Source organism: Lytechinus pictus, chromosome 2 (assembly GCF_037042905.1).
Source record: "Lytechinus pictus isolate F3 Inbred chromosome 2, Lp3.0, whole genome shotgun sequence".
Taxonomy (NCBI): domain Eukaryota; kingdom Metazoa; phylum Echinodermata; class Echinoidea; order Temnopleuroida; family Toxopneustidae; genus Lytechinus; species Lytechinus pictus.
In genome coordinates this window covers 33,301,652-33,318,183 of record NC_087246.1, presented here as the reverse complement: position 1 = coordinate 33,318,183, position 16,532 = coordinate 33,301,652, and the positions used below count along the sequence as shown (strand labels likewise).

The 16,532-nt window shown below is 36.5% G+C and overlaps 1 protein-coding gene across 1 annotated transcript in view; it reads right to left on the bottom strand.

The window, feature by feature from the left end:
* Window positions 1-4,030: 4,030 nt before the first annotated feature.
* The window catches only part of LOC129281210 (small G protein signaling modulator 2-like), a 63,303-nt gene continuing 50,801 nt past the window's right edge, over window positions 4,031-16,532 (bottom strand). Inside the window, exons 17-21 of the mRNA XM_064095607.1 lie at window positions 15,396-15,603; window positions 13,751-13,860; window positions 12,846-12,942; window positions 11,424-11,591; window positions 4,031-7,291 (exon numbers count right to left, since the gene is read on the bottom strand). Coding sequence (XP_063951677.1) covers window positions 7,203-7,291; window positions 11,424-11,591; window positions 12,846-12,942; window positions 13,751-13,860; window positions 15,396-15,603 — 672 coding nt within the window. The 3' untranslated portion in view covers window positions 4,031-7,202. The remainder of the gene's footprint in view (window positions 7,292-11,423; window positions 11,592-12,845; window positions 12,943-13,750; window positions 13,861-15,395; window positions 15,604-16,532) is intronic.

Genomic DNA, 16,532 nt, shown 5'->3' with positions numbered 1-16,532 from the left:
TTCTGAGTACGGCCTTGACCCCCCAAAAAAGGTGAAACTGCTAATCAAATTTGAGAAGTGAAATCATTTCGTGCATTTATTTTGGTGTGCATTGAATGGGACTCTTGGAGGAGTTGCATCAAGTTTTATCATCATTTGTGTAATTTCAAAAACTTTTTAGGTAAACACCCCCTTCACATGGGTGATTTTAACATTTGATGACATTGATTACCATGAGCAACAAATCGTAAAATTCACCGACCACTCGGCGTTGAGGTTTAACTTTAAAATTCACAAGAAACAAGAGAAACCAACTCTGTCCATGTGCCGAGTATTAAGTTACTGCCTGGAAGGGGGTAGTATGCGTGACTCTGAATGCCAAGACCTATGATTCATTCCTTTTTCAATGTTTGAATTTTTGACTACGCTTCCCCGACATGAAAGTAAGTCGGGTGAGACGAACCATGGACTGATAACGAAATGAGTTCACGTTTCAACAGTCTACAAAATAAGATTGATGCTAACACACAGAACACAAGCAATGAAGCATCCGATCTCCGAAATTATCTATAAAAAGGAATTTCCTCCAAATTTGAAAGTGAAATTGGAGACAGCAAGAAGCTTGTTAATACAAGGTAATCTTTTTTGTATAGCAGAATGAATTTTGGAAAATTTGCTGATATATCAATCACAGTATTTATGTTAGAAAGACATAATCTGTTAAAAGGGTAGCATATGACAGTTCCCAGTTTGCAATACATGCATTTGTCCCTTCCCCCACCCACCTATCTATTCTAATATATATATCATAATTTGCCTAAGTCTACTTTAGAATACACCTATTTTAGAAAAAAAATGAAAATACATCAGATATCGATAAAATAAAACCAAAATAATCTTTAAAAAAAAAGAGCACAATGCTGAATGAGTGATAGAGGGGGAAGGAAGAGAGAGGGTAAGAGCAAGAGAGAGAAAGGAAAAAATGGGAGAGAAAGAAAGAGAAAGGGGAGAGAGAAGGGAAGAGAGAGGATGGGTGAGTAACAGAGAGAGAGACAGGCTAAGACAGCCAGATGACAATGGAAGTACTTGGCCTTCCACTATCTAGCTTTGTAAGGGATTTGAGAGAATCAGGCGGAGGGGGGGGGGGGGTAAACAACCTATATGTGCTCAAGGGATACAATCAGAAAGGTCAGCTAAGAATGAGTTCATATCTTACGAAGATTGATCCAAATCCCCATCTTACAAAGCAGTACGAATGATCCAATCAACCTAAACTGTGGCTAGCCAGTCACATTATCCTCTTGAATGCATATGTCCCTTTCATATCATGTCTGTATTAATGGGACAAATAATAGTAATAATCTAAATTATTGTATTCAAACTATTTGATTAATAAACGTCATTGCTGGTATTATTATCATTATTTTGTATTTCCCAACTTGAGTAGGCCGTTTTCTTAGCTAATTTGTAATTTGTAATATGAAAATACTTTACACTGTTCAATTATATTAATGTATGCTACTTAATCGTTTTGTAAGCGCTTAGAAACACCATGTATTAAGCGCTATACAAATACAATGCATTATTATTATTATTATTAATTGCCAATAAATAGCGCTCATCACTTACTTCATCAGTAGTCTCTAAGAGTTCTTAAACAATGCTTCATTATAATACCAAAAGATAACATTTTTTTGTACGGTAGGAGCAGAAAATATTTTTTTTTAAATCAACACACTTTGAGTAATTGAATTTCACGCTCCATCGTACAGTGGGGGGAGTGCATTAGCACATGTTAATTTACCCCCATTTTATGAATGTAAAAATTAAAGATCTGCATTTCTTTCTGAATATTTCCAAATCAATGTACCTCATTGCAGTTCTAATTTGTGCATATTAACAATTTTTAGGTAAATTTACAGATTATACATTCTTCTGCTTCAAAGCATGATTATAGGACATGTTATTTTATAGTAGTCAGTAGTAGGCCTGGGATTATTAGATCAGATTAGTATAAATATAAAAAAAAGTGAAAAGTGATTTCAGCATTCACATATGTAAACTCTATCGCAAGATTAACATTCATAACAAACAAAAAACCAAAAATAAAAAGGGTATATAACAGACAATATATCAAAGAAAAGTGCCAATGTTACATTGATATTATTTTTGCAATGTAATGCAAAATTTATTCAACGAAAGGGCATATCTGCCATGACAGTGGAGGAGAGTAAATATATTTTAGTACCTGTATTATATAAATTTATCTCATAAAAATAATTATTATCATTATAAGAAACTGCAATTGGTATTGCAATTCATTGGCGAAAACAGAATGAACTATGAATGAATACTAAAATAGTTGAATTTTCAGAATAACTTTTCCACAACTATTGAATAGTGAAATAAACATTCCTATTTCATTTTACGTGAGTGGCCACTTTAGCTCTTATCAAATGTTCTCCCAGTGAGCCCCACATAATATAATGTTATTACTGCCCTTCTCCATTGTAATATGTCGAACCCCTGACGATAAGGCAGGGCCCATTCTTAAAGAAGCGAACCCGCAACCTTTATCATTGAACCACCATGTCCGGTTGTTCATACGGTAGCATACAGTTTAAGACCACATGAACAAGAGGTTCTGCCTAATCACTATGTATCAGCATAACGTGGATCGGCTGATAAAAACTTATCTCAAAATTTAAAGATTTTGAGGGCAGCTTAGAAAAGGCTGTATTTTAAAAATGTAGCAACGGTGGCAGTCTGAAAGCAGTCTCCTGATGCCTGTGAAGAACTCTTTCGAGGCAAAAGAAGGTTGCTATCCATGTTATAACTCTAAAATTTAGCTTATTCTGAGCAGTCATCAAAATATTCAAAGTTTGAGATACAAGGTTTTCTCAGCCCAGCGGCGATAAGCTGGGTTGTTAACCCACTGAATGTTGAATTCTGCGATTCCTATAGGCTTGGTACATGTATCCCCCAGTTCCAGTATGCAACAGGCTATGGGGCTTTCAAAAGCACAACGGAAGATGAGAGGTAAAAAAGGTTTGAACAAATTTGAAGGTTCATGTATTCGTGTCACTGCAATGATTTTGATCACTTCGATGTCTGAAAAAAGGATGGCGACGCAAGTCTACATTCGACGAATGTCAAGGACCTGTAACATGCCTACTTACATTGCCATGGTGAAAGCTTGATTAGGTTGTGAAGTTAATGTGCATGTGAATTGAACACATGGCGGCACATTAAACTTGTGAGTTACAGTAGACATTCATGTTGCGCCCTCTTTTCATTGGCTGACTACTAATTGCATACCCAGGAGAGTTGTGTTAGGGAAAGTTACAACTGAGCGTACGCTCGTCACCCTAACTAAATACTTATTATTTATCATTTTGTTGGTATTACCTGTGCCTAGGAAGCGAAATAAAAAAGAAACTGAATCACTATGACCCACAGGTATCTCTTCCTGATATAACTAACTGGGGGAATGCAGGTGGACCACTACACCAGGGTTTCCCCCAACTAGTATACAAATAGAGTGTTCTCATGGACCTATTACAAATGGACATTCAACGAATCCCCTCCTTTTGGCCGAAGACCGTCACCGCTAATCCTTTTATAAACAGAGCGCTGGCAGCTGACGCCCATCAAGCCGGTCGTAAAACACGCTGTCACTGATGGACAGCGGAAATGAATTGTGCGCTGCTCCTACACATTGCGATGTTGTTCATTCACTTTATCAAAAGCAACACACAGCAGCGAACGTTAGCGCTATGAAAATGATTGCAGAAACAAGAAAACAGGCGTGCAAAAACATTTTTTTTACGTACATCGCTAACAACCGCTCACAAAATGCATTGACATTACCGTGCAGATTAGTACATCTACAGCAAAAAAGAAGTTAAAATTCGACAGAGAAATGTGCGGAAAAACATTAAAAATGCATCTTTTTCGGACAGTATTCGGACGCTTACCTTCGGTCAGAAGTTGATTTTCATTTGGGCGTAAAATTCCAGAGATTGGTGAAGTTTTAATATAATTTTTTTCCGATGATCAGACGACAATTGCATAATATTGACAGCGTGAAATAATGTATTGAAAACCGAAAATAAATTGCGCATTGCATTATTGGTAATGCAGGGACTTTCCCTCATCGCAGCAATCGAGCTTACATGACCGCATCTGGTCGAAAGAGGGCCAGAGATCGAGCGGTGACTGTCATGGTCCGAGAAGGGATTGAGTAAACAATCGCCTAGGGCGCCCGTCGTAAAAAAGCGCAAAGAGAGAGTTAACTGTGTGTGACAGCAATTTTGACAGCTGGAAACAGGTGGTGGCCATAAAATGCTCTCATTGAATGTCCATTTGTAATAGGTCCATGGTGTTCTCAAATGACGTTACAGTGGTGGGCAAAACCATGGGAACCCTGTGCATTAGACCATAAAAACAATGATTCATCACTGTTTGATGCACAAATGATTATCGTTTGTCCTCCAAAATGTCTGCTTCTGGAAACGCTCTGTAGCTTAAAGGGATCTTAATGTGCAAGGGTGGTGACTCTTCTCTGCACAGGGCCTCCTTTTTAATGTCCTATCCAAGGGACAGTATCATGACCTGGGTCTATGAAACAGGGGTGGGGCATGTTTCCACACAATGCAGGCTTCTGTTATCTGCCTGGGGTGACTTCAAACCCACTTTCTTTGAATCGACAGATACTTTTAATACCAACTGAGCCAACTCTTAATTGTCATCTCAGGAGCAATTCATGAAACGAATTTAGCCATTTCTACTGACTATTGTGATAAGCTACTGCAAAAAGGAGCATCTGACTGGCTAAGAGCAAATTAGTCCGTTAACATGACTTGATCTCCATGAAACACTACACTGGATCATCCAACCACGTCCTTTCCAATATGTTTCAAAAGCTCCTCCTTGTATTTTGGAAGAGTAGTCTTCTACCACTGATTATGGATGCACAGCAAAGTACAATGGAATGGTGTAAGACACAAATAATAAATGATCGATCTTTGAACATCATTTCATAATAAACCAATCTTTTTCACTATCCCCTCCCTATAAATAGAGAATATGATCTTAGTACTGCCAACAAAGTGGAGTTTCAAATGGTCTTGATATTCAAGTCTTTTTGACCATCAACCCACAAAAAAAGAGAGAATACTGTCTTAGTACTGCCAACAAAATGGAATGATATAATCTGAGATATATGATTGAGGAAAGTTACTGTTAAATGTCTTGTCGTCTTTGTCCTGTCTTTTTTCTTCCAAAGCTAGCCAATGAGTCTAAACCAAGGATTAACTCACTGATATATTTTGCTAAAATATAAATCATAAGTATTGGTAAACATTGATTATTATGTTTCAGGTGTATTTTTCCATTAGCTAATACAACCAAACTAAATAAAAGTATTAAATAACTGCTGTATCTTATAAGATTTATCTATATATTGCACACACCCATAATTACATACAAGCAAAATTACTTTCTGGAATACAATGCTTTTAACTTGTTAAATATCCCTTACTTTCAACCAAATTATTCAACGTGAGAATAAAGATTATTCTTCGTCAAAATAAATTACTGAATAAAGAGTGATTTAAAAAAAAAATCACAACTTCAAATAATTATTTCAAACATAAAATATAATTATTTTTCTAACCTAAAGCAATCAGACTCATGAAGTTATCATGCTCAATATAAGGTCTACATAATCTCATGATCTCAAGCACTTCACAAGCTGCAAAACAATCTATATTTAGAATAAAATATGTCAATCCTTTGCAACGTTCTATAAAGCCATTTGAAGGTTATGCATGATTTTAAAAACAACTGGAACATGATCTTGTGCTAACTGGATATATTCTCCCCGGTGTTCGTATTTGGAACTTAATTATCAAACAACCCTTCAAATATATTGACAAATAATAAACATTCAATCTGATTTCTTTTTATAGGTTAAACAGAAATTCCAAATGCCATGTGTTTTCCCAAAATCAAATAAAATGACCACTAGAGCATCTGTAAGAATAATAACTAAAAAAAAATCCCCCAATGGTTCTGGTAGAAAATGCAGTTGCTGAAAAATTAGGAAAATGATCATGGCATTTCTGCCGGGTGAAAGGGGTCTTTTTAAGCAAGTCCCACACTTGCTTTTCTGTGTTGGTGACATTCAGAGCGCTTTCTTTTTGAGCTAATATTTCATTACTTTACAAAGCTAAAGTTACTACATCTATATCTATGTGGTAATAATAAAACCTTGATTTCAAAGACTTTCTCTTGAAATTATTAATTACTGCAACTACTTAAATTTGGCTAAAACAACAAAAATTTGAATCCTATTTCATCTTTGACTCATGTGAATGAAAATGACTTATACCTCAGTCACACTTGCTCTACGGCGGCCGTACGGCGAGTCGAAAACAGCCGTTTTATTCATAATTATTCATACCACCTATATGTAGCTATGGTAGAAAAATGTTAAAACGGCTGTTTTCGACTTGCCGTACGGCCGCCACAGAGCAAATGTGACCGAGGTATTAAGAATCTGATTTAGAAAACAAGTTCATGGTCCAGCCATTTTAAAAAGTCATTCATAACTTTTGAACAACTTAATGAAGTGAAAACACAATCTATTAAGCTGGATCATTTGATCACCAACACAAGACTGCAATAAAAAATGAGACATTTTTTTCAAAATAATACTAATAACAAATTTCTCATGCATCATTTCAAATGATTACCTTTACAATGCAACTGAATGGAACTTAGACAGATTTTCTCACATTTTAGTTTTCCTTTTCATACCCTCCTTCATTTCTTCTATGAAAAAATAAAAAACACAACACACAAAAGCATGCGATTTTCACAGGGCTTGGGCCAGACACAACAAATGGTGACACATAACGCAAATATTTCAACTCCGATGCTGCCTCACATGCGTTCCACAATAGCACAGATAAAAACACAGACAAAAATAAATGGATGTCTGGACAAGTATTTGGTTGTTTGGAAAGGACACTGAGACACAAAAAGCAGAATGTTGGTTCGAACCCTAGGCCATCAGGTCTACAGGCAACTACTGCTACTGTTGCTGCTGTCACTGCTACGGTTCCTAGTGCTGCTCTTGTTAAGTACTACTATCCATGACCCAGGCAGAGCTTAAGCTGACCATGGTAGGAGGAAAAACTGGAATCGTCGAGCTGGGTTCACTGGTTCTCTATGAGGCTCTGAACTCGGTATACAAGCTCCCTCGCTATCTTCAGCACAGCTTTGGCATCGTGATGCTCCGCCATTTCTGTAACGAGAGGATGAATAGCAGAATGCTGTTGAATACAGGCCCACCAACATTTGAAAATGAAAAAAGGAATACTAATCGCATAGCGTAAATTTTTTCTGCTCGATGTCAGGTGTGTCTCCCTCACTTTTTTTAAATTAAGACATGTTTAGCATTCTTATATTTAAACATTGAGAAATTAAAAGTGTTGAAAAACTATATTACTCTTACACCCATACACACACCCATACCCCACCACACATATGCATATACGGGCTGAATTATTTTTTATCTGAAAGGGATGGTCTAGGCTGGAGATATTTCTATCTCAATAAATAGAGTAAAATTGACAAAGCAAAATGCTCAAAATTTGATCAAAATCAGATAACAAATAATGAAGTTATTGAATTTTAAAGATTTGCCTTATTCTGGTGAAACAGTTCTAAGCATGTCTTTATGAATATTCATTAGGAGGGCTGATGATGTCATATCCCCACTTGTTCTTTTGTGTGTTATTATATGAAATAAGGTTTATTCAAAATTTTTCTACCAAGAACTAAAACAATTGGATTGACAACTGATTATGTGCATTAGTTATTTAATGCCGCAACCTACTTCATCATAACGGAGACACATCATTTACACATGTATGAAAACATAAAACATTTGTGATTTCATGTAATAACATTAGAAAAAGGAAAGTGGGGATGTGACATCATCTTACAAACAAGTTAAATCCTGGAAAAAAGGAGTAGTTGGCAGGCCTGTGAATAGTGTACAAAATAATACACATAAGCAGGGGCTTTGGTATGAATTATACTCACGAGGTATTCTTAACATGTTCTAACATGGCCGAGGCATATGACAAATGCATTCGAACTGTTTCAAAGATAACATTTTGTGGGAAATTATTCTATTACCTGAGCAAATGATGAGTAAAATATGTTGTTTTTTATGATAGAGTGACATGGATCCTTCTAATTTGATAGTCCATCCTAACCTCAAGTCCATGGCCAGTCAATATAACTAGTCAATAGTACAAGTCATTAGCAACTTTGCTTATTAGTCAAAATAAATGTCAGGTCACCTAATACATATCAGCCAATTATTTAATTTAAGATCAAGTCAACCTTTAAAAAATGTTGATTTGAATACATAGAGAAAAATCAAACTAGTATAACACTGAAAATTTCATAAAAATCGGATGTAAAATAAGTTATAACATTTTAAAGTTTCGCTTATTTTTCACAAACAGTGATATGCACAACTCAGTGACATGCAACTGAGACAGTCGATGATGACCCTCACTCACTATTTCATTTGTTTTTTATTGTTTGAATAATACAATGTTTCATTTGTTATAGATTTCACAATTTGGCTGAACCATACATGTATTGTCTTGAACAAGGCTAATTCCACATGTTCAGGGAGGAATTAATCGTTGTTTCACTTGACAATTAGGAGAAAATTAGAATATTTCATATTTCATATAATTAAAATACAAAAGAAATAGTGAGTGGATGACATCATCAGTCTCCTCATTTGCATACCGACCAGGATGTGCAAATAACTATTTAGTGAAATTATGCGAGACTTTAAAAATGTCATAACTTACTTATTTTACATCCGATTTTGATGAAATTTTCATTTTTATGCTGGTTTGATTTTTCTCTTTTTATTCAAAACAGCTTTTTGTTGGGGTGGACTTGTCCTTTAAGATCCTTATCAACATTTTATAGTAACAAATTCCTGTTGTGTAGTGTGCTGTAGAGTACTCTGAATACACCATTCTGCAGCTACTGGCATGTGCCCTCATCTTGCACATCGACACAGTACTTGATAACATCATGTATTTCAGAACCTTATCATAATGCCGGCGTTTTACAAACACATAAAACATAATCTGCATCAAAATACTAATTTATTTTTTCAAATCCATTCTTAATCAAGTAATCTCTTTGACATTCTATGTACATATCATGTTTTTCAGAACCTTATGATATCGGCTTTTTACCTACCCATCTAATAAACAAATTATTCTTAATTTTCTTACAAATCCATCATAAATCAAGTAATGTCTTTGACATTCCAGGGGGGTGTTTCATAAAGCTGTTCGTGAACTAAGAGCGAATCTAAGAATGACTGGTGATCCTTTATTGTGGTAAATGATATACCAAAATGTTCATTGGTGATGGTTTAGCATGTAAGAAAGTTTCACCAGTCATTCTTGAAGTCGCTCTAAAATTACGATCAGCTTTATGAAACACCCCCCAGGATGAAACATTGAAGGGCGAGAAAGGGGGTGTCAACATGACCAACATCTTTTCAACCAACATTCAAGCTCGACAAAAGCCTCATTGGAATAGGGATCTAATCCTAGATTTGAGCAATGAGACAAAAGTATCATCTCAAGAGGTTTGTGACCATCCAGATCTAAAAGCAAAAGAAGTCGGCAAAAATCTAATTCACTTTTTTTATTCAGTTTGAAAAGCAGATCAGGCACTTTAAATGGGGAAGTTCACCCTGACAAAAAGTTTATTGTAAAAACAGCAGAAAAAATAACAAAATATTGCCACAGGTTTGAGAAAAATCCATCAAAAAATAAATTAGTTATTAGAATTTGAATTGTTTGATTTGTGACGTCATATGCATGCAGCTTTCTTGCATAATCGTATGGTAAAAAAAAATCAATGAAATGTCAGTTTCTCAGGAAATTGAAAATGGATCTTACTGTACCTTCAGTATATCATTAGACAAATCATTTCACACCCGTTTCTAAAAAGAAAACAAAAATAAGTCACCACAAACCATTAAAAGATTGAAATTTATGCATTTTATATTACATAACAAATGGGGCAGCTGCTTGTTCATGACGTCACAAATCAAAAGTTTTAATTCTAATAACTTTCTTAATCTTTAACAGATTTTCCTCAAACCTTCACCAATATTTTTCATTATTTTATCTGCTATTTTTACAACAAACTTTTCTTCAGGGTGAACTTCCCTTTAAAATGGTATAAAACTTTACAGTGATTATTGATCAAATTATACCAACTTATTTCGATCAAGAATTTATGGGAGGAATTCACGGGGCAAGGTGAGGATACTATTTTAAGATTGAAGCTCAGTCAAGCATGAAGTGAGCATCTTTGCAAGATCTGCGAGGGGGGGGGGGTGTTTCACAAAGATTTAAGTATGACTTAGAGTTGCACTTAAATGCCGACGCGTATATGTTATACAACGCGCAATCTTACTGATTAATACGCAGTAGTGCGCGTCCTCTTGGCAAGATCTGACCAATACGGTCATGTCTTTTATAATGCACGCAACTAGTCATTTAAGTGCGACTCTAAGTCATACTTAAATCTTTGTGAAAAACCCCCCTGATAGATCAAATCGGTTTCGCCCAGATGGTATAAGGCTTTCTGAGAAGTAAACCAACTGATTGGAGACCAGGTGAATATAAATCTACTAAATGAAAAACTTGATAATATCAGTCAAGTTTAAATAATCTACCTGACAGACTAACTTAACATTGAAAAACTTTATATCATCTGTAAAGTCCATATTATTATCCAAGATGATATCCGTGTAATATTGCACCAAAACTAGGGTAATAAACAATATTGTACAATGCCTACTTAGCTTGTTGTACGCGAGCAAATGGGAGGCTGAATGTCAAACATTCGTACCGTTGCACAAAAGACGTACCATCCAAAATGTACCGTTGCACGGCTTTAGGAGGTGACGTCACAATACGATTTAATTCATTGCGCTCAGTAAAAATGAACAATACGCGTATAAGCCTGCTGGCTAAATGCGCAAGGCTGCCCAAGGTCATGTGCGCTTGTGGGATTTTGCTTTCTTCTTTCGGTATTTTTGCTCCCTTTTCATAGATTACTATAGGGATAAACTCTTTGTTTTTTCATATTTTCGGTAAATTCCGAGGCGTTGTACAACACAAATAGCGAATATTCTTATTCGTGCAATGGTGCAAGATTTCACATTCGGTGAAAGAAAGAAACGCTCTATTCAACTCGGCTAACGCCTCGTTGAATATAGCATCTTTCTTTCACCTCATGCGAAATCTCGCACCATCGCACTCATGCCTATTCGCTATTTGTATACCATCCGACCTGACCGTCTGACTTACCATTGAAAAACTTGATGATATCGGTGAAGTCCATGTTATTATCCAGGATGATATCCCTGTAATATTCCACCAGAGCTAGGGCAATAAATAGTACCATCTGACCCGATGCACAGTGCTTGGCTGCCCAGATGGTCTCCCACACAGCAAATGTATCGTCGTACACCAGCTCTGCAGTAGGGGATCAAAGGTCGCATATAAATACCTTACGTGTACTTCAATATCAATGCCTTAAAAGAACACTTCAAATATTCTGGCCAAACATTATCGGCATGGAGGAGCTCAATAATCTCACTCAACTCAACAAGATGAGTCAGGAAGTCAAAAGAAGACGTTGGAATTGGATAGGTCATGTCCTCAGAATGCAAGATGACCATCATTGTTACACTGCTCTAACATGGAATCCAGGAGGAAAACGCAAAAGGGGCAGACCAAAAACAACATGGAGGAGAACTGTAGAGGAGGAGAGAAATACCTACGGATGGAAGAGTTGGAATGAGGCCAGGGGATGTGCTAGAGACCGCCAAAAATGGAAAGAAAGCGTGGAGGCCTTATGTGCCACAGGGCACGAATGAGGATAGTAGTAGTAGTACTTTATTCAAGTGTGCAGGGACATGCTTGCTTGATATATGTTCTGCTTGATAAAAGACCCATGCATCACCTTTTCTTACCCTCTTTACGTTCATCCTCCTGATTCATAACAAATGTCTGTAATAAATGAAATATAGGATCCTTGTTTGTATGTGTGTGTGTGAGTGTGTGGGTGTGTGTATGGGTGTTTCTAGGTTGTGTATGTATGCAAGTATTTCTTAATCGATTACTTGTCAATTTATTTTGTTGACATTGTTTTTATAATGTATTTTTTATATTTTATGTAAAGGGCCGATATTAACAAGCTTCAGCATCATTTTGGTCCTAACCATCTTATGATATATGTTTTGTAATTGATTTTATATTGTATATTGGTTTTAATAAATGAACATTGAACTTGAACTATACACTATTGGGCAATCATGTCCTACACACTGTATGTGGCTTGTTCCTGAAATTTTGTCTTCCGTTGTTTTTTTTTTTATATTAAAATTTTGTAATGCTTTTTACCCATCATAGCTTGAGCGGTTTATGAATTGAAGTAAGAATTGTGACAATATAGGTTCATCATTTTATGGAATTATCCACTCAACTATGATTTAATGTTTGAAAATGACACAAACCTCAAATAGTAGACATCATACATATTAGTATGTTTTAGGTAATTAAACTTGAAATATTCTCTTAATAATAAGTGTTAAATGTTTGAAATTGTTCCTACTTTATATCATATTTTGAGGTAAAATTTTGATTTTTTAAGGGCTTTTAATCACTTAAATTGCTTGGTGAAAAAATAAAACAATGGATACATAAAGATTGATGGTGAGAACTGACCTCTCTTGAAGTCGAGTAAGAACCATCGATAGCAGAAGTAGAAGTGAGTGTAGTCCCCATTCTGATGCATCAGCTCAAACATCTCGCAATCCAAGATCTGAAAAAGCAGAAATAATAGCATTTATTTGACAGGTTAACCCTAATGAAAACAAGCATTTCTTGAACAAAGTCTATGGTAATGGCTCAATTCAATATAACTCTCTCATTATATGTAAATGAATCTTGCTTTTCTGTTAATGCCCGGTTCACACTTGCATGCATTGTGGTGCCCGCATTGATGCGTGCCAGTGCGGGACATTTTATGGCATAACTTGCCTGAATCAGTGCATGCATTGCTTGCGCATAGTTCACAAAATGTCCCGACGTGCTTTCAGCAAATATTCTTGACACCCTATTCTGTGACCTATCTAGCGCAAAATCAAATCTTAAAACGTTCTGGTGTTGATGCCCTCAACGCTCGTTGATCAGGACCGCTTACACTGATCACATGGTCTGCACGCACAATTTTGCACATATCTTTCGCTAACTATGCGTTAAGTATGCTTAGCCTATGCACAAAGTATGACTGCCCTGTCGGGCACTAGTCTTGAAATGCATGCCACTACCCCGGAGGGTGTGCCTACTATTTTTGCACGACAAAATTTCTATTTCGATGCCACGAAGTGGCACGCACTAGCACAGCTATGTTGCGCACAGGTTGCAAATAGCCAATGGTTCACAAATTTGTAATGCATGCCCAAATTTTCAACAAGTTGACAAAGTTGGCATGGATTTCACGAACTGCCACGCACTGCCACTTACCTATTCGCAAGCTGGCATGCATAGTTCCCGCATTGGCCTGCAAGAGTGCGTTTTTTTTTGTAATGGTTTGCAGCTCTGTTAATTCCTTTTACAATGCAACTCACCTGAATAAGGGATCTCATGTTTGCAAAATGCGTGTCCATAGCACCACCATGTGGGAAGTTCTTTGACATGCGTTTCATCAGCTCACAGAAACAGCTGTATGACTTGGCCTCTGCAACAACAACAAAATTGAAATGAAATTAAACAGGGAAAAAATTACACGGGGGCTCTGGGTGATTTTGCCCCTGAAATGCTCAAAATAGCCCTGGAAAGTAAAAAAAAAATAGCCCTGAAAATTCCCCATTCTCTGCAATGTTAAAGCTCATCCAATGTTGCAAATTTAGGCAGTAGATTGTGAAAAGTAGCCCCCGAAAATAAAATATTAATTTTTTCCCTGAAATAAAATCAGGATTAGAAGGAGAAAATTCACAAAGAGTGAGAGACTGCGATGCCGTCTTATGAAAATCACATCTGACCATCACCCTGACGGTAAGTTACTTTAAATAAAAGCAGAATAGTTGGTGGTCAAAGAATAAGAGAGTTGTCATTTTTTTACACTTTTGCATTTATGACATCATACGAGCAGCTGCCCTACAATATGAATTCCTTGAACTCCTGCTTTATAATTTGATTTGATTTATTGTTTTCTTCTGCATCCATAACATTCGTATAATACATTTTTCATAACATAATAAACATAATATGCTAGCATTTTCGGCATGAATCATAAATAAAGAGTATTAAAAAGATAATTTCAGACAAAAATTATTAACTATATGATATTCACAATTTGCAGGTTAATGAAAACTTCTTTTTCTCACTGAAGTGGGTATAAAATGTTTCTGAAGATATATTGAATGCGCAGGGAAATCCATTTTCAATTTTCTGAAAAAAAATGCACCTTATGGAATTTCTATCACATGACATATGGGGAAGCTAAAATTAAAAAAAATTAAAAATCCATAATCCTCTATTCTTTGCTTATTATTTGCTAATATGTTTCTTTAATTTATTTTTTTATTTATTTTTTTTAAATTGAGACAAGCTTGACATCCGAGTGTACATTTCCCTTAAGAAACATCTACCAAGGGAAGTTACTTCAACTATGGTGGTGGTAATGATGAGTATTTTCCTAGACTGCTAAGAGAGCATGAACACTTGTTAGTACGTAGCCAAAGATTTACAGTCCTCTCCGAGGAACCAGTTATGGAATGGCTCAACCAATGAGCCTAGTATAACACCAAACATGGAAGTTTTTAATACTTTTTTAATCTAATATTTTGGGGCCTGTGTGATCAAATGTGATTGAGGAAATAATTAGCTTTACTGTATACAGCCAGTCATAAAATCAAGCGTAAGCAGGAGAGGGGGGGTTCACGAAGAGTTAAGTGTGACTTAGATTCACACTTAAAAGTCCAGTTGCATGCTGCATAAAAAGGGTGGGGGTGTTTCACAAAGAGTTGAGTAAGACTTAGAGTTGCACTTAAAAGACCAGTTGCATGCCATATAAAAGGCATCATCGCATTGGTCAAATCGTGCTAAGAGGAAGCACACTACTGGGTAATATCTAATAAGAATGTGTGTTACATATCATGTGCGAGTAAGCACTAAGCATGACTTTAAGTCATACTTGACTCTTTCTGAAACACCCCCCCCCCCCCCGATTAACATCTTTATAAAACACCCCCCTGGTATGGTCCAACTAACCATCATCAAGAATAACAAGGAGGGGGGCCACAAGGTCACACATCCCTTGCACATAACCAACATCTAGATGCTCCCAGACGTAGGTGCACATGACGTTTCGCAGCTTCTCCAGGTTGGATGAGGTAAAGTAGTGGTAATTGCGGTCGCAGCGTTGGACGTCTTTGTCGATGCGATGGAGGTTGAGACTGAAGGAGTCCAGCAGCTCATTCTGAAAAGGGGGTAATCATTTACTACACATCAGTAATCATTATCTTCTTTTAATTAACACTGTGCAAGGGAACTTTTGTGGAAAAGATGAACACAATCAAAACAAATTTTCAAGTATTTTTCAGGAAGACAATTAAACTAAAAGGATCAAAGGCACAGGATTGCTCTTCAGATGATGTAACATTCACAATATCATGTTTGTTTGTCGTTCCATACATGCATTTCTTTTGGGCCATCTGCACCAGCCCAAGTTTTCAAATTAGCGCGATATTTCTGATCCGGCAAATAATCTCAACAATCTCAAGATTTTTTGTAATGGAGACTCAATTATCGTGCTAGTTCGCTTGATCAATCACGACTTTGCAATCCCAAGTCAACTTGGGATTATTTGAAAAATAGCGTGCTATTTTACAAATTATCCCGCTTATTCGCAGGTGCACTCGGGATTATTTATTCAAGGTGTCACACCATAATGCATCGATGCCTCGCTCAAGCACGAATCGCTCTTCTTGCGATGGTGGAGACGGGGTTTCTTGAATCTCGAGATAAATCGCGAAGAGGGCTGATCGGTCTAAAATCTAGAGATTGAGCAAACTCGGGCTGGTGCAGCACGGCCTTCTGTGCAGTGCCTGTCACTCACGGAAAATAGTTATAGTACAATGCATTTATGTGTGTGATACAAAAGTCATACAGTATATACAAATTCTCAGATTCATTATAATCGGCATTATCCCATCAATCAATCAGTCTTGATTTCAGAATCAACAAATTCTACTGACAAATACAATAGTGAGTGACCAGATTTTCTTTCTATCCAGAGGCACTAGGGGGGGGATAATTCTTGCAAATTGTGCAAAGGGGCACAAGTTAGCGTATAAGGCAAATCATGACCTAAAATCTGGACAATAAGATTACAAAGCATTTCCACGA